At 42.0% G+C, this 18,826-nt stretch overlaps 1 protein-coding gene across 2 annotated transcripts in view; it reads right to left on the reverse strand.

Annotated features, from left to right (window-relative positions):
• Positions 1–18,826, reverse strand: part of NINL (ninein like) — a 464,259-nt gene that overhangs the window by 250,186 nt on the left and 195,247 nt on the right. For both annotated transcript variants that reach the window (XM_069235090.1, XM_069235091.1), the window contains exons 7-10: positions 13,721–13,873; positions 2,531–2,689; positions 1,701–1,837; positions 57–197 (exon numbers count right to left, since the gene is read on the reverse strand). In XM_069235090.1, coding sequence (XP_069091191.1) covers positions 57–197; positions 1,701–1,837; positions 2,531–2,689; positions 13,721–13,873 — 590 coding nt within the window. The remainder of the gene's footprint in view (positions 1–56; positions 198–1,700; positions 1,838–2,530; positions 2,690–13,720; positions 13,874–18,826) is intronic.

The following is an 18,826-nucleotide window of genomic DNA, read 5'->3' on the forward strand; positions in this document are numbered from 1 at the left end:
CAACGGAGTGGAGCTGGAGTGTCCGATCTCAGCAGCAGCACCACTACTTTGTTTACCTTATCTTGCTCTGGTTGATGAGTTCCATGACACTATGATGATCGTCCACCTCACTGGTGAGCTGCCGGTTTCGCATCTCTGCCCTTTCAAAGTCCTTTCTCACTTTTTCCTTCTCCCGTGATACTTGCTCCATTTGCCCTCTGCCAATAAAAAAATTGGAAGTTATGATGAACAGACATTTATGTCTGGAGTAATAACAAAAGAATGGGAACATTTCCTTTATTTATGTTCTCCTTATGTTTCCAGTAATGCAATACGAAATTATTTTGTTAAAAACAAATTCATTCAATTTGAACTTCTGGAGTATGTCTGACATGGCAAGGGAAAAAATTGACTTCAGAAAGAATCAGAGATGGACAGAAGAGGAGAAAGCAAACATCCTGAAGGAGCAAACATTATTTTTAACAATGGGTCTACATATGTGCTCTGCAGCCAAGCAACATTTAACAGGTTCACTGACAGATTCCTTCACAAAGCCTCTTTGCTCAAGCTTAAGGACACCAAGACACTAGAAAGGTGTTCCCATCAATGCAGAACATCCAATATAGGAGATCTGGAAACCACTTATAGGCGGGGTGAAAGTTGCAGAGGCTAATTAATGTGGTGTCTTTCAGGATGCAAATCTTATCCATCTTTGCATTTGATGCCGCAAATGAGCCACGCCATTTCAAGCAGAAGTGGTAGGGGTGTAATATGTAGCTGGATTTGCATTAAGAAGCAGATTGTCACAAATATGTTACTAAAGAATGGTGCAGTAGCCAACGTCATTTACAGACAGCACACTTTCCATTAAAATTTGCACAGACATACAATTTTGCTGATAAAACTGCATAGCACACAAACAGTAGCGTGTGGAAATTCAGTTTCAACAAATATGTGTCATTTACACATCACCAAGTAAAGATTCTTGATTTGTTTTGACCCTTTTAAAATCTTTGTTTCCTTCATGAAAAAGTGCTTAATTTTTACTTTCCTATTTATCTATTTCAAAATCTTTGCACAGTTCGATTACAGGTATTTAAATTGTGTTGTGTGTTAGAAGAAAACTACATCCTTTCCTTTCATACCAACAAGATTATCACATAGTTCACTTTACAAAATCCTCACACTTTGCAGTAAGCTAAAGAAAAGTAAAAACTATTTTCTAAGTTAAAAGATTAAGCAGCAATTTGTCAGAAGACTAGACTGAGATTTGACCTCTGTCCTTGAATGTACAGCAAAAGTGTCAAGACACAAATAAAATGTAAAGTAATCTTTAATGCTCATTCATATTTAGGTGCATTCTCATGGCTCACTGGGCTGTTGTGGGCTGTTGGAGTTGACCCCCCTCAAACCTCTGGGCCTTGGTACATTGCAGCAGCTGTGCCACTGGTAGCTAGGCCCCTGGCATCGTTCATTTGCCAGGTAAAGGATATTGTTCACTGCACACAAAGATGTGTTTTTTCACCATGTATGCATCCTCGGCTGTTCCTAATGACTTGAGGCCCAGTCTAATCTTTCTATAAGGAGCTCATTGGAAAATGGATGGGAAAGAAGGTTAAGGGTATGCACAAACACATTAGCAACAAATTTCTGAATATAAAAAAATTCGAATTGCAGAGTAGTCATGGAAAAGATCTAAAATCTAGAAGGAAACCTCTTACCGTAGATGCTGCAGTTCTTGTCGATATGAAGCCAGCCCTGCTTGATGCACTCTGCTTTGTGTTGCTGCCATCTCCTTGTCCAAGGCCGTGGCCAGGTCTGCTAAGTTTATTGGCTCCTCCAAACTGAAATCGAGGCTCTGTAAAATATGGATTTAAAAAAGCACATTAGACTATACAGTTAAATTTCAAATTGCAGACATGAAAGCAAAAAGAGTTTTATATCTTGCTCAAATACTCTAACACTAACTGCAGCTCAGTACTGGTATGTTTAAATATCACAATGTCATAGGGTAAGAATAAAGGGATATAAAGGAAAGTGAATGGCTTCGGCATCATTGGAAAGAAAATGGTGGCCAATGTTTACTGTTTTCAATACCATTCATGTACCAAGCAGGAGTTCTGGTGTAAACCCCTCACTTGCAGTAATGAGTGCTTAGGTGTCACTACCACATTTAAAACTGGTGGTGTGCAAGGTCACATCATGTTGGTCAACTGGCATTATTTTTGCTTGGCAAATGAAAATGAAATGTAAGGTTGTGACGCATTCTAATAAAATCTCTAACTGTGCTACTCGAGCTCATCTTGCAAGGCTACCTGGTACAATCACAACATATCTATGAGGTGTTATGGCGTGGCTTATTCCTTGCTAGCATATTTTAAGCAATTCATTTTTCTTTTACTCACCTCTCCTTGGTCCTTGCTGAACTTTTAAAAGTCAATACACATGTTGATATTGATTGTATTGCATTTGTTTTGTTACCTCTCTCAATATTATTAATAAATATCAATAAAGGTTATAAAAATAAACATCAGTAATTACTGAAACAAACCTTCAAGATTTCCTTGCAGTCACCCAGCCCTTCTTGCTCCCAGATGGTGGCAATTTGATCCATGTTTCCAAAGCCAGAGCCATCGTCTATGCTGGTAAAAAGATGTAACCCACCACAACTCGACATCAGGGATGCCGTACGCCCGTTTTCTTCAAAAGCCTGGAAAAGGAAGAGGAAGAACTAAAACAAATGTGTGAGAACTATTCTACTCAAAGTATGTACAGTGTTGAAAACATTTCTAACACGAGCACATGATGCAACTCTTTGCAGCAAGACAATGCCAGAAACCGATAGGCCCACAGAAAGGCATAGCTGTGGACATCGACCGACAGACAAGACCACTCTTATATACAACATTAAACAAGACTACGTGATATGGATTCCATGCAGACTGACGCAAGCAATATTCTCTTGCACACCATAATAGTCTCTTCTCAACAGTAGGGAGGCACAAACTCAAACTGATGCAGGTTGGAGCAGGGTATGTGTTCAATTTTTCTTTTTATATCTTTCAGCTTTGATACTCTAAGAAAGATGGCAGCAAAAACCTTCAACTGCAGCACAAGGTCAATGTAACGCCATTACACCTACAACAGTTTGTTAAACAAAATATCATTTGCCATTACCGGAGCTTGAGGAGTGTGGTGTAAGTTATAAATAAAGGAATTTTACAGCCAATCATTAGTGGTTAACATCATCTGCTTTGCCTTATTGCAAATATAGCGCCAACCCACTTGAAAGCCTAGTGGCTCCTGCAAAATAAGTGGAAGGGGAGTCTCAACTATGAATACAGTTAATTGCTTCAAATGGAAACATATTACTTTAGTAGTCTAAGTTAAAGTGAGTGTTTAATTCTCTCTACCAAAGCAGCACTAACCTAAATAGACGAGAAAGACCAAGTGAACGGATTGATTTCTAAGAATCATAGAGAAGTGAAACCTTATCATCTGCTGTCCCTCCAACAGAGAAGGGTTTTCCGGAGCGTGCTGCTACTGCATAGCGCGTCCAAAAGCTCGAAGCCAGAGCGAGGATTTTAATTCGTTGAAGTTCCACCTGCACGTCCTCTAGCTGGGCATGTTCTAGACGGGTGCAGCGAAAGCACCTCTGAGAGCGCGGGGTAGCCTGTGTTTCTGACTTGTGAAAGCCCTGCTGCTCCGCTGTTTGTTCTAATTGCTATCTTTACTGACTAGCACAGCTGATACATGACCGCTTGCAGACATGCCTCGCGGTTCCACCCTAGAACACAGCCAGCACAACACAAACGCTTTCAGCAACACTGTTGATGTGAATTGATTAATTTCACAGGAGGAGGAGGAGGAGAGGAGGAGAGGAAGCCGCCTTGTTTCAGTCCCGAGGCCGCCGCCTGTCCTGATAGCTAGAGCCGGAGCAGAGCCGCCGGACAGGAAGCCAGGGCGGCCCAGGGTGACTCGGGTCCTGAGCCCGGGAGAGGGGCGGACAGTGGGCCGCCCCGGGAGCACTGGATCCAGGGTGCCCGGGGCGGAGCTACACGGGAGAGACTGCTGCACAGGGGCAAGGAGACACTGCTGCTCCTGCTGCATCAGGGTTAAAGAGGAGATCCCTGTATCGGGGTAAAAAAAAGACTCCTGCACCTGGGCAAGAAGAGACTGTTGCACAGGGGCAAGGAGAGACTACTGCAGCAGGGGTACAGAGAGACTGTTGTTCTGGGGCAAGAATAGACTTCTTGGTTATTATTGTTACTGCACATGAGTTGTTGTTAGTTGTCTAGTTGGAAAATGGGGAAGCGCAAGGCGAAGGGAAGCCCGGCAGTGGACTCAGCTCAAACTAAAATCCCTAAGCTTCATCAAACTTCACAAAACTTGTCAATTTGTGTAACCAATGAAATTGGCACTCTGATTAATGAAGTAGAAACCATGTTGAAGAAAAAAGAGAAGCGCCCTCGGAAAGGGCCGATAAGTGGTTCCCTCTCTCCCTTTTTCAAGGCTAGATTGCCTAGCAAGGAGCCCACTGCCCTTAACAGTGATGCCTTGTTTGCTTTGACGGTTCAGGACTAAGGCCCAATTATGAAAGACATGGGAAGCAGTTCTTCACATTCAACTTCAGAGAGTGCTTTGTAACACAATGAATTACTCCATGACATCCCTTGTGTAAATCGTTTTTGCGCCATTGGAGGTTCTTGATCAATCCCCTGATCCAAGAGGATCTATCCTTAATTCATAATCTGTTAGTCACCGACCTTCTGTAGCGCTCTCTAAGGAGAAAATGGTCTCCCTCATTACTGATATTAGAGAAGAAGTGAGGGAGCTGAAACAAATAATGATGGAGGTACTTAATGTCCTCCGACCCATTGCCTTGAAGAGGGACATCAAAAAGGAAGAGACGATCCCTATTACCTCTATCTCTTCAAATTTGAGGAATATAAGAAATGGGTGCTGCCCTAGCTTGTCTGCTAGACCCGCCCATGGTGAGAGAGTATTTACACGTTAGCCCCATTCGTCCCCGTAACTCCAAGGACCACATTTGTGTTGCATCTACATCCGGCTCATGTGCGAAAATGGAGTGGGACTCCACCATCAATGCCTTTTGACCGTTAGGATCTACACAGCGAGCACTCACGGGTATGTGGCATGCGCTCTGTCATTATTTTTTACTCTTGGTTATTGTTAATGTTATACACTACCAATTTTGATGTTTTATTCTATTATAATGTAAAGCATCATATTTTTAAACACTGGATTTATTTTTTATATGTATTAATAGTGTTTTGTATATTGTGCTTTTATGGTATTTTGTACCAAAATAAAGGTGAATTGAATTGAAGTGATTTCTAGGAAATTTTCAGATAACCTTGACCATCACAAAATAACAGAAGAACACAAACTGCAACCACAGAAGAACTTACAGTGGCACAATCCTAACCCATAAAGCAATGGATTATTATTATTATTATTATTATTATTTTAATAATTTGATTGACTGCATCTGCCACACAATGCGCTGTCTGCTGCATAATCTGCAGAAAATTGTTTCTAGCTCTGACAGATCAAAGGTTACTGAAATAAGCACCATCTGTTGTGCTACACAGTGGGACATCCTTTGGAAAGGTTAAACAGGCACTTTTTGGTTGTGGTTTGTGTATTCAGGTGTTAAAGTGGTTGTAATGAGATTACACATTTACCAGGCAACATTACTGAGGGTTACAATTACAACAGAGCAAGATAATAGTGCCATGATCGAGGCGGCATATTAAGCCACATAATCTGTGGTTTCTTGCCACTTAATTCAGCCAACCTTGCAGCATAATTTAAGCCTCCATTGCCATATAATTCCAGTGGTCCTGGGCATCATTAATCTACACGTCATGGACTAAAATAGCAAGTAGCTAGGCCCACTAAACAACGTCACCACCAAAGGCCATGCCCCAAGTCGCACAGCCTACAAAGGAGATGCTTGTTCACAGTGTTCTAATTATAGGCTTGGCCAAAGCTGACAATAAACTGTAAAATCCAACAGAGTCATTAAAGATATAAAGTGGATGTATGATACTCAAGTGGAGATATGTTTCTCTAAATGGATGCGTGAGGACATAAGAAAACGCTCTGCATAAAATGGCAGATATGGATGCATTTTGAAAGAGGGCCTGATTGAGAAGAAAGGTAGTAGAAACTGCATCTGCCTGCAGGGATAATATCTTTGCTCCCCAAAACTACATGGTTATTGGTGTAATAGATGTAAGTGTAAAATTATACACTAGTGTTCTACTCAAGGTTTTAAAGGATTGGACTGAAGATCACAAGTTAATTCCAGTGGAACAGGTTTTAAAGAGGGCCACTCCATGGTGGACCACTGCAATAGCTTGTGGACGACTGACCAAGGGTCGACTAAACAGTGAGGGAATTCATTTTGTTGTTTTGTTGATTTGCGGGCAGCATTCGGCCTGGTGAATAGGGGGTTATTGTGGCCAAAGTTGGCTGTCATGACCTAAAGGGCTTTCGTCAATTTTGAGAGAATTGCGTAGGTCCAACTGGGTGAGAGTAGAAATTGACTTATGGGGCCCCCTGATAAGAAAGGTTCTGGTAAATAATGGTTTTACAAAATTGTGTGTTAGCCTCCACTTTCTTTGTCTTGTTCTTAGCTGATTTATCCAAAGTTCTTTTGAAGGCTGCATCTTTTTCTACAAGAGTAGGGGGTTTCCATGTCCTACTCTCCTTTCCAGGGTCGCTGCAGGCACAAGGCTCCCAGCCTGTCCTGCACTAGTCCTGACACTGCTCAGAGCAGCGTCAGGATTGGCTATGAGCGTCCAGCCAAGGTGCTCCCAGGCAGACTGGGAACCTGTGCAGGCACTCTCCAACCCAGCAACAGTGTTGCTGGGCTGGAGAGAGTCCTGTTTACACGTGGCCCAAGAAGGCCAGGCCAAGCGCACATGCACTCTGAGGGGGAGTGCTGAGCACTCCCCCCTCAGTGCACATCACCCCCGTGGCCCGACCCTTTCAGAACGAAAGAATAATAAACATAGTTTATTATCCTTTCATTCTGAAAGGTTTGCAGCTTCTGCTGCTAGCTGGGGGGTGCAACACTCCCCCGCCCTTATGGTAGAGCCACCCCTAGAAATCGTCTGGGAGGGAACTCCGCACACAAATGAGGGACAATTCACAAAAAGCACCAATAAAATGAAGCATTTAAAACGAGCACAACAAAGAATGAATAGCAAGAGTGGGCTTGGTTAAAAACCCACAGAGAGATTACAACAGTCCAGAGCACTTGGGCGCTCGATCCTAAAAAGCAACATCTTTAACATTTGAGGCTAACGGCAAGCTATTTTCAGGTAAATATGTGGCTATGTCAAAAGTTGGCATAGTGGCTTTTATAAGTACCGAGGCACCTATTTACAGAAAAATCTAAGATGGAATACTTAGGTAAAACATGCGATGACTGTGCTCTTTTCTGTACAGTAGGCCTTAAGAATTTAAAAAAAGACTGGTGGACCTTCTTTGCCACCACTCTTAAAGGCATATAAAATGATGGTCAATTCTCAGGTTCTCAAAGGTGCAGAAATTTCCCATTTGGGTGAGAAACCCCCTCTGGACCCATAAAAAATGGTGCCTTAATCCCTGTTGGCTCTAGCCAACTCCTCCACGTTACAAGTGATAGGGGTAGAATTACAACTAACAGCTTGGTACTATAATGCCATGCTCCAAACATCACAGGTATCAACCCAATTACAAATCAACAACTATTTGTCAATGAAGTATTAGACAGTGATGTAAAATGGGCTCGGGATATAAGGAAGCAAAGTAGAACAGTGCATGTATTTTTGGCAGCCATCCAAGAATTGAACAAAATCCTTTCCAAACAGGATCTTCAAGATGTGATGGCTGAGGAATCTAAAAAACGTGACAGAACTTATCTGAACTCAAAAAAGTCATCAACTTTGTTTAGTGGTCTTCTGAACTGGATGGAGTATATCCCTACACCTCTCGTTTACGCAGCCAAGAGATGAGACAAGAAATCTTAAAATGTCGGATGTGGCAAACCTTTTTTTGCAAAAACCCCAAGCAGCAAGGATATTACAACAAAATAATGGAAACTGCTGGTGTGTCAGAGGAGGGAAATGTAGTAATACGTAAATTTGGTTGAACTGCTTTCCTAAATAGAATCTTAGGCGTGCTTATCAAAAACAGTTGTAGTTAAATATTGAGCAGATGTGGGGGTTTTATATGTGACCAGAGCAATGGGGCGATATTTAAGGCTATCAAACATATAAACCTTTTATTGTAATGTATTAATTTATTGTCTATGCTTTTTGTCTTCATAATGATTATAAATGTGCCTGTATTGTATATCTCTGTGATTTTCCTAGGTAAGGGTTATAATGGTTTGTTTAGTGCGTTTGAGAGACCAATGGTCAAAATAAACTATTTCCGAATCTGAATTAACTGCATCGGTCACCACTTCGGCAGCAGAGAGAGCAACAGGGGCGTAGCTTCAGGGGGGTGTTTGGGGCGCTACACCCCCCTAGTAAATCTATTTAGTAATAAATAGTTTGGCACAGGTGCTTTCAGCCAGATATGGAGCGGTGTCTGTTGTATTGAATTTTTACACACACACAACAAAAACGCACACACACTCCCTCCCTCTCTCTGTTTGGAAAGACTTCCAAAATGTTGGTTATTTCACAAAATAATGTGGTTTCTCTCACTTAGTAACCCTACCAATCTGCATTCACCTCACTTTCCGCCGCTGCCCCTTAAACCCCTCTTGTGCGCCCACTTCTCGTGTAATGTATTTTAACATTATGTGTCAGAGTGATTGTTGCAGAGCAACTCTGCAGTCTCTCACCGTTTCCTGGTTAAAGGATTATCTTTTAATTATGCATTACACAACATCATTTTATATTCATCCTGATAAAATCTGTGGATTTCTTTGAAATACATTCTTCATACAATGTGTGGCATTGGGACTCCGCAGACAGGAAGTGTTGCTCTATCCCAGACAGTTCCTCCACCCCAATATTTCAAAGGAGAATTAAACAACCCCAGAATAACCTTCCAGTTGCAGATTTTTACCTTGGTCTCAGATGGAGGTTTAGGTGACTAAGAATTCCAAGCACATATGTAAAGCGATAAAGAGCACACAAACACACAAATACAGACCACTGCAAGCATGCACATAAAATCAAAAAGTATTTGCAAACTGGGTAGGTTATACAAACAACAAATGCAATCTCCATGCTGACAAATTGTCAATGGAATACAAATTATTCCATTAGTAAAGCACCAAAATATAATCTCCATTCTTATCTTACTATACATTGTGCCTACATACCAAGATAGACAAACTCTGCACCTGTTTCCAGCACTCCTAATGTGCACAATTGTATTACAAAGACAGCCCAATTCCTCTCTTTGCTCTGTGGGACATTTTTCCACAGCAAGTTTCTTAAATAGGGGATACGTTTTGGGCAACCAGCTCTCTCTAGCTAAATTCACCTCACAAGACCATCGAACTGGGAAATTAAAAACGCAATCCCCTTTCCTACTATGTAAGTGAAAAGCAATCTCTCTCAAATCCCTACTACAAGCACACCCTTAGTGGAAATAAAATTACAGCCATTCCCCTCTACGAATGAGCGAGATTAGCTAATTCGCTGGAGGAGAAAGAGGAAAAGAAAGTAGTTTTTCAATTAATGAACACTTTGCCAAATAGTTGTCCATAACTTCCTGTATAGGTTGCAGGCGAAGGTTTGTGTATATAATGTTTAATCCCGAAGAGATAGAAGAGCCTAGCACCAGGTGAAGGCTGCTAAAGGTATGAGGTAAAGAAGGATGCCCTTAGCTGCTTGTGTTAATCCATGCGTGCCATTACCGTGGTCTGCATTTACCACAAACACTCATCTAGCAGCATTCAGGTCAAAGGGGAAAGTGTTACATGAGAAAGGGTCACCTCCAAATGATGGTGAAATACCTGGGATCCTTTCAGTATTGGGATGGGAGTAGGTATCCGAGGTGTCTAGGGTTGGTGGACAGGTTTCTACATCACAAATATGGTGAATGGGCTTGCTGCAATATTACAAGTTAATTAGAGTCAATAGAACTTGTAACATGGTGAATGGGACATGAACCACGTTTGTCATGGAGTCACTGTTCTACAAACTCTAAATAAGGCCCATCCATTGTGTTCTTTTTGCTAGAGAACAAACTTCACCCGATGAGCATGTGAGGATTCTAACCAAAAAGATTTGCTTAAGCCTGTACCTCTCTAAAATCAGAGAAACATCTATTCTTGTTCACACTGAAGAAACAGTAATTTAATAATTGACCTGCTGAAATTTCTTCTATGACCTCTCAATACACAACTTCTGAACTTCTACAGTGATCCCCAGAGAGCATGGCCAATAACCAAGGGGATAACAGCAAAGTATAAGTATACATCAGAGATCAGGATTTACAAATGCCAGAAAGATCTAATGATCCTAGCTGGCAAGATTGCACTCAAGGTGAGAGATCCTTGCTTCCTCTCGAGAGGACCAACCCTTCACGAGTGCCATTAATAGTGCAGCCTGTTCCTATGTGAAGACAACCCAACTTCTTAGAAAATTGTTCGTGTTGACGGAGGGTCTCGCTGGGCATTGTTTCAATCCCATCCACCTCTGTTACAAGGTCCAGCAACAAACCGCTGAGTCTGCAGTTTGCTGCAAAGCTGCTAAAACCACTGGGTGAGTTGCACATCAGAGTTAAACCCCTGGGTGATTTGTATGACGCAAAGAGATGTAACTGGTGAGGGACTGGTCTGTCACAGGTTAAAACTATATGAGTACTTTGCCCAACATGGCTTGAGGAATCACTGGGTTGTTTGATCACTTTAATCTTAATGCAGGGGTAACATCAATGTCTTGAAGCGAGTGTGGTGGGTGCAGCTCTCGAGGGAAATCCTAGCAAGTGACATTTTAGGCATATTGTTTTTAGGTAGTCAATGTAATAGGCGAACACAATATTTTCATCAGCTGGTAATTTGTTGTAATTTGACAGATCACCACAGCTGCATGCTGAAACTGCATGAATTGGCTACAAATTTAAGCATCTCAGAAAAAGACTTCAGTTCTAGTATGATGATTTTCTAAAAGCATCGGTACAAGCTCTGTCAGTACATTCTCTGTCTTCTGCGGCCATTAAAACTAAAGCAGACAAGATCTTAAATGGTCACCCAGTATTATTTAGGACCAAGCTGTCAAGTGAGAGGCAATACTGGCCAATTTATGTAGCCCATGGCCGGGCCACCTATGGATAGTCTTGGAGAGATGCTAGTGCTTCACTATAATGAAGAGGTCGATCTCTGCGTACAGCTGATTATGTCCAAGCCTCATTCCATGTGTCTATGCTTTATTTACCATTGCGGTTTTTCAAATAAGGCCTCGGTGACCATGAGATGACTAGCACTTGTGTGAGGTGTTATCTAAAGAACTGACTGTCCCAGTGATGGCAGAACCCAGGGTTGAGAGCTGCAGGCTAGCCCTCAGCAAACGAATCACCTATAAAGGGTCTTATCCAGTGATCAAAGTGGACAGGATCGGAGGGGCACGACATGCCCATACTCTTCTAATTCATGAGAAATAGCTCCCCTACTTTTTGTAAAAAGACAACCGTCCCACGATGGTTAATCCCTATATTTTAAATGGTTCAGCTGAACATCCTGTGCTGTGAAACCGAAGTCGGGCAGACAGTTAAACGAGCTTTTCTGCCAGGGTGTCTGCTTTCCTGAAAGAAATGCAAATGTGCACAACGAGTTAATCTGCAAATGTATAGGGTGATCTGCAAAAGTAAAGGATGCTTGGGAGCCGTAGTGGCTTTATTTGATCTAGTCCCTCAAAGCTTTGTTTTGACAAAGATTTATTTTTGAGTGGTAGCGCAAAGAATTAATAACTGAGCCGTGAAGTGCATGCTTTTAACTGAAATTGTATTTACATAGAGTTTATTACCTGTTGAAAGTAGTTGAAGGGACAGCTATGTAAAAACAAATTGCATTACAGTCTGGGTATTACTAAAATCTATATTTTGGAAGCACCATTTTATCTTAAACCTTTTTTTAGCAGTCTATAATATACTGTGTGTAATGCAAGTTTAAAATAACGACATACATATTCACACAGGCTCTGACCTTGTAGCACTAAAAATACACAAGTCACTAGTCCCCACTGAACCAACCAAGATTTAATTTTGTGGCCCTTCGGTTACACACAGACCGTTGCAGCGCATTAACTAACAGAAGTTTTTTAATGTACTATAGAGCATTTCCCAATACAACTTTTAAAATTATTTTTCATTTAGCTGCATGTTATTTTATATGTAGCTACCTGACGATGCAAGACAAGAAAAACCTACAGAATATTTTGTTTTTTTAACACACCTTTGACCCCGCCACCACGCTTACTAACCCCGTCCCTGCATGCAGCATCACACTTCCCATACTTTTATTTAATGCCCTTCGACCACTGGTCTTATCATAGTATTGCTTTTATAAAATAACCTGCAGATGTTGTCTTCCTTACACAAACAGAAAGCACCTTATTCCTCTGCTCACAAAATGTCACCCTAAACCTGCATGGAATACTTGTGGTCACATGTCTAGCCACCCCACCCACTTGGTACCTACAACACGGTAACTGCCGGCCTAGGAACAGGGCTGGGCTCCAGGGAAGCCTCCGATCGCCAGTCAGAGGGGTCCTGGTGAGCACCAAGCACTGGAAATTGCCGAGGCAGACTACTACAACCGTCTGTTTCCAACATCAGCACACTGTCTGGACAACTAAGTAGTCAGTTGTCTGACTGTTGCCCTTACGACACTGCTGATCATGCTCTGGCCAATCAGGTCGAAGGATCTAAGTCACAACAGGACTCGGCGTTCTCTTTGGTACTTGAAGCTTGAGTTAGATGTCGCAGTCAACCGTCACCATGTTTCACTTCCACTCTCTACACATCGGAAGGCATGGTCACTCAAGAAAAACGTGTATGCAGAAAAAACTTTTAGAAATAAATGGAAGTGGAGGTATACAGCGATGGAAAAACTATACAACTGCATTTGAAGGTAGTGCTTTGAATATAATTTTAGACGTGCAGGTTCTCACTATTTGTATTACCTGTTTGCTCCTGGAAAGTGCTGGTACTCTTTCCATTAAATGTATTGCAGCAGTGCCGAGAAGTGCAGGTACTCTCGATTACAAATTAAAGAAGGCCAGGTACGCATAACCGGGCAGTACCTGCCCACTTAAAGCAGTGTTTGAAGGATAAAAGTTGCGGGATGCATATTGGGCTTCGGGGAAAGTTATAGAGGCAAAGTGCATTTATCTGCGTGTAACTTCCAGTAATGAAGCAGGTGTAATTACTGTTCTAATCCACCAGATGGCGCTGCTCCCATAAGCAAGGAACGAAACGAGTTTAGTTGTGGCAGTAGTAACCCGTTAATACAGCTGGGAATTCTTAACTGCTTACTTTACTGTACTTCTAGGTTCCGAGCAGGGCATGCACAAAAATCCGGAAATCCGCCCACATGTGGCAAGACTGCACACTTCACTTGACGAATTCAAGCTGGCGAACGTAATAAGTGAAGAGCTTCGACTGCATAGGCTGCCGCAAAACAAACCCCAGTGCTTTCGTATAGTTACTGACGATTGGAGATGCCTGGCATATTTAATCCAAAACAAAAATAATTTCTCACCTGGCAAAGGGACGATTTTCTTTTTTGTCTGAATGGTGTTGAAGAGATGGGCAGGGACGTAGGGCCATGGCTGAACAAACCCAACTGGAATTCCTTAAAACTCACTCTACCGTCCCCATCCTGGTCCAGTGTGTTAAAGAGATCTTCAATTTCCTGCGCCATAAAAACATATAAGTAAAACAATCTATCGTGAGCAATTAAGTTATCTCGATTAAGTGTAATTGTCTTAAACACTGGATTTTTTTTTCGTTGAATAAACGTCTTACTCAGAAACTTAATGAAACTATGGTTTTCCATAAAGCCCTTTACCAGGCTAGAAACCCACTTAATGGACCTTTCCGTCTTTGCAGTACTCTTACGATTTCACAACTTTGCTGGTGCTCACTTAATTTTGCACCCTCGCCACAGCTGCCACAGCCCTCTACCAACCCAACACTATACTTTGTTTTGTGAACAGCGCATCACTCTTAGCGATTTTTCATTCTTCATCTATTGGCGTTCACTTCTACAGGTCTGTGAATCAGAAACGCAGAGTTTATGTCTACAACCAACTATACTTTGGTTTTTTGGCCTTTGAGAGAACTTTTGCTCTCTCACTAGACAACTGTTTTTTTTTTGTTTTGTTTTTTAATCATACACAATATACATACCTAGAGGGGGTTGGTCAGCAGACTTCCTCCACTGGTCTTTATTCAAATTCTGATTCCACACATCACATAACTCATGGGACAAGATGTCAGCCCATCATACCCATGTTCTTCCTACACTCTGAGTGACTGGGCAGAGGCTGTGCACATTGTTCACATCCTACTAAAATAGTTTGTTTCTCGCCAGTGATACACACGGCTCTGAAAATGCTTTTTTCATTTTCAAATATTTTGTCTGCACTTCGGATGCCCGGTTAGATGGTGATTTATTGTTTGTCTCTTTTAATACAATGTTTATGGGACATTGTAACATTGTAGTTGCCTGAGGTTTGAGTGCTAGGTCAGCAGGTAATTTATTCTTGTCTCTTTCACAGATAATAATAAAGAGCATGGCGCCACTAACAGGATTATATATGAAAAACACTAGTAAAATGGCCGCATCAGTCAATGTTTTTTAAATTTAGATGGCCATAAGTTTCCCCTGAAAGGTGAGGCAGAAGATGGTGCCTCCAATTCACATACCTTTCCTTGTGCCATGTGATTTGCCCAATACACTCATTATGAGGTTGGTAACTGAAATGTTCTTCCTACGTGAAGTACGGGGCATATTGCCTCATGATTCTGAAGGAGACTTGCTCACCCGAGGGGTTGGGAGGCTATAGTTCTGTCAATGTTGCTGATAGTCTATTCTCTGAGATACGGATTGCAGGGAGTAGTGTACAAGAGAGTAAATTAAGTAGAGAAACCAAAAACAAACAAACAAACAACAGTAACAAGTGGCTTCAACAACACGAAACATGGCATGAGAAAATAGTCAGTCAGAAAAATCAATATCAGGGCGTGATTAGCAGAAAGAAAGGTGGGTTGCTAGAAAAGGAAGAGAAGAATGGAAGAGTGGATGTACGAGAGTGCGAAAGGATTGATGAGTGGGGAAACGATGTACGAGTAGGTGAAAGCATGGATGGATGGATGAGTGGGTGAAAGTATGGATGGATGCCTGAAAGTATGGGTGGATGAAAGGATGTATGGATGAGTGAGTAATAGGATGGATGAGTGGGTAAATGGATGGATGGGTGAGTGGTTAAAAGGATGGATTGGTGGGCGGGTGAAAGGATGGGTGGATGAGTGAGTAATAGGATGGATGAGTTAGTGAAAGGATGGGTGGGTGGGCGAAAGGATGGATTGGTGGGCGGGTGAAAGGATGGGTGGATGAGTGAGTAATAGGATGGATGAGTTAGTGAAAGGATGGGTGGGTGGGTGGGCGAAAGGATGGATTGGTGGGTGGGTGAAAGGATAGGTGGCTGGGTGGGTGGAGAAGAGGGTGAAACGATGTGTAGATGAGTGGATGAAAAGATGGCAGAGTAAATGGAAATCTGAGAGGATGGATGACAGTAAACAGAAACTTGAAACAATTGATGTGTGGGGGATGTATGACAGTTAATGAAACTCAGAGGATGGATGGTGGGTGACAGGATGGCAAAGTAAATGGAAATCTGAAAGGAAGGATACATTAATGAATGGTCAAAAGGAACAATTGACGACTGAAAGGCTTTATTGATTGATGGGTAAATCAAATTATAGTTGCATCAGTGAATGGATGTATGGATGGATGCATGCATACATAGATATTGGATGTGTGAACAGATGGATAGATGCATGCAATGGCCAATGGATGGATAGAATGGGAAAATACCAAATAAATGATGGATGAAACAATGAATGGATGACCGACTGTAAAGGTGAAATGGTGGATCTGAGCAGGTAGTTGAGGCGTGAAGGGCTGAGGGATAGATACTTGGATGGACGTGACAAAGGAGTTCTAGGGAGGCTCCGCCTCACTTACATCACATGTTTGGTGCCGTCAAGCCTTTGGTCGAAGTGGGGGTTATTTTAATGTTCTGGTTACTTCCTTGAGTACCACAGCCCATTTCCAAAATCAAAGACATCAGCACACTGTCAGGACAAATAATCAGTTGTGTGAATGTTGCTCTTGGGACTCTGGTGGTCATGTTTTGGCCAGTCACGTAGACGGACTGAAGTGGCAACAGGAGTCGGCGTTCTCTTTGGTACTTGAAGCTTGAGTTAGATCTTGCAGCTAACAGTCACCATGTTGCACTTCCACTCTGCACACATCGGAGGGCATGGTCACTCAAGAACAACGTGTATGCAGAAACAATGTTTAGAAAACATGAAGTGGAGGTATACAGCCATGGAAAAACTATACAAGTGCATTTGAAGGACTGTAGTTGCTGGATGCATATTGGGCTCTGGGAAAAGTTATGGACGTATGTAAGAGATATGCGGACATGCTTTCCTACTACAGGGAGAGACCGACTCTGTCGTGTTTGATATTTACAGAGAACAAGTATCTCATCTCCCGAGTTGGGAGGATTCAGTTCAGTCAATGTTAGTGATATTACAGGGAGTGCAGAATTATTAGGCAAGTTGTATTTTTGAGGATTAATTTTATTATTGAACAACAACCATGTTCTCAATGAACCCAAAAAACTCATTAATATCAAAGCTGAATATTTTTGGAAGTAGTTTTTAGTTTGTTTTTAGTTTTAGCTATGTTAGGGGGATATCTGTGTGTGCAGGTGACTATTACTGTGCATAATTATTAGACAACTTAACAAAAAACAAATATATACCCATTTCAATTATTTATTATTACCAGTGAAACCAATATAACATCTCAACATTCACAAATATACATTTCTGACATTCAAAAACAAAACAAAAACAAATCAGTGACCAATATAGCCACCTTTCTTTGCAAGGACACTCAAAAGCCTGCCATCCATGGATTCTGTCAGTGTTTTGATCTGTTCACCATCAACATTGCGTGCAGCAGCAACCACAGCCTCCCAGACACTGTTCAGAGAGGTGTACTGTTTTCCCTCCTTGTAAATCTCACATTTGATGATGGACCACAGGTTCTCAATGAGGTTCAGATCAGGTGAACAAGGAGGCCATGTCATTAGATCTCCTTCTTTTATACCCTTTCTTGCCAGCCACGCTGTGGAGTACTTGGACGTGTGTGATGGAGCATTGTCCTGCATGAAAATCATGTTTTTCTTGAAGGATGCAGACTTCTTCCTGTACCACTGCTTGAAGAAGGTGTCTTCCAGGAACTGGCAGTAGGACTGGGAGTTGAGCTTGACCCCATCCTCAACCCGAAAAGGCCCCACAAGCTCATCTTTGATGATACCAGCCCAAACCAGTACTCCACCTCCACCTTGCTGGCGTCTGAGTCGGACTGGAGCTCTCTGCCCTTTACCAATCCAGCCACGGGCCCATCCATCTGGCCCATCAAGACTCACTCTCATTTCATCAGTCCATAAAACCTTAGAAAAATCAGTCTTGAGATATTTCTTGGCCCAGTCTTGACGTTTCAGCTTGTGTGTCTTGTTCAGTGGTGGTCGTCTTTCAGCCTTTATTACCTTGGCCATGTCTCTGAGTATTGCACACCTTGTGCTTTTGGGCACTCCAGTGATGTTGCAGCTCTGAAATATGGCCAAACTGGTGGCAAGTGTCATCGTGGCAGCTGCACGCTTGACTTTTCTCAGTTCATGGGCAGTTATTTTGCGCCTTGGTTTTTCCACACGCTTCTTGCGACCCTGTTGACTATTTTGAATGAAACGCTTGATTGTTCGATGATCACGCTTCAGAAGCTTTGCAATTTTAAGAGTGCTGCATCCCTCTGCAAGATATCTCACTATTTTTGACTTTTCTGAGCCTGTCAAGTCCTTCTTTTGACCCATTTTGCCAAAGGAAAGGAAGTTGCCTAATAATTATGCACACCTGATATAGGGTGTTGATGTCATTAGACCACACCCCTTCTCATTACAGAGATGCACATCACCTAATATGCTTAATTGGTAGTAGGCTTTCGAGCCTATACAGCTTGGAGTAAGACAACATGCATAAAGAGGATGATGTGGTCAAAATACTCATTTGCCTAATAATTCTGCACTCCCTGTATAGTCTCTCAGGCACAGCATTCAGGGAATGGTGTACAAGAGAATAAATTATGTAGCGAAACCAAGAAGAAACATACAACAGTAATAGTCAAAATGGAGTAAGTGGTTTCAACAACACGAAACATGGCATGAGAAAAAAAAGTCAGTCAGAAAAATACATATCAGGGCGTGAAAAGAAAAGTCAAAGGACAATGTCAAGGTTAGATCCAGAGGGATCAGAATGAAGTTTGAGCAGATCTGGAACGGATTCCATCTGAAATGAGGACTATGTATTCCTCAATGTGAGCCAATGTTCAACAGGAAAGGCTCTTTGGTGGGCTCTGTCCACTCCTCCAAATGCCTGCTTCCGTCAACCCTTATGTGGTGACAGGGCGTGCAACTGATGTCAATTCCCAGGGTTAATATAGAGTACCAGCAACAGTGAGTCTTTTGGATTCACTAAATAACCACTTTTGTCAACTCGATGGAATTCATGA

This window comes from Pleurodeles waltl, chromosome 5, assembly GCF_031143425.1.
Source record: "Pleurodeles waltl isolate 20211129_DDA chromosome 5, aPleWal1.hap1.20221129, whole genome shotgun sequence".
Lineage (NCBI taxonomy): Eukaryota > Metazoa > Chordata > Amphibia > Caudata > Salamandridae > Pleurodeles > Pleurodeles waltl.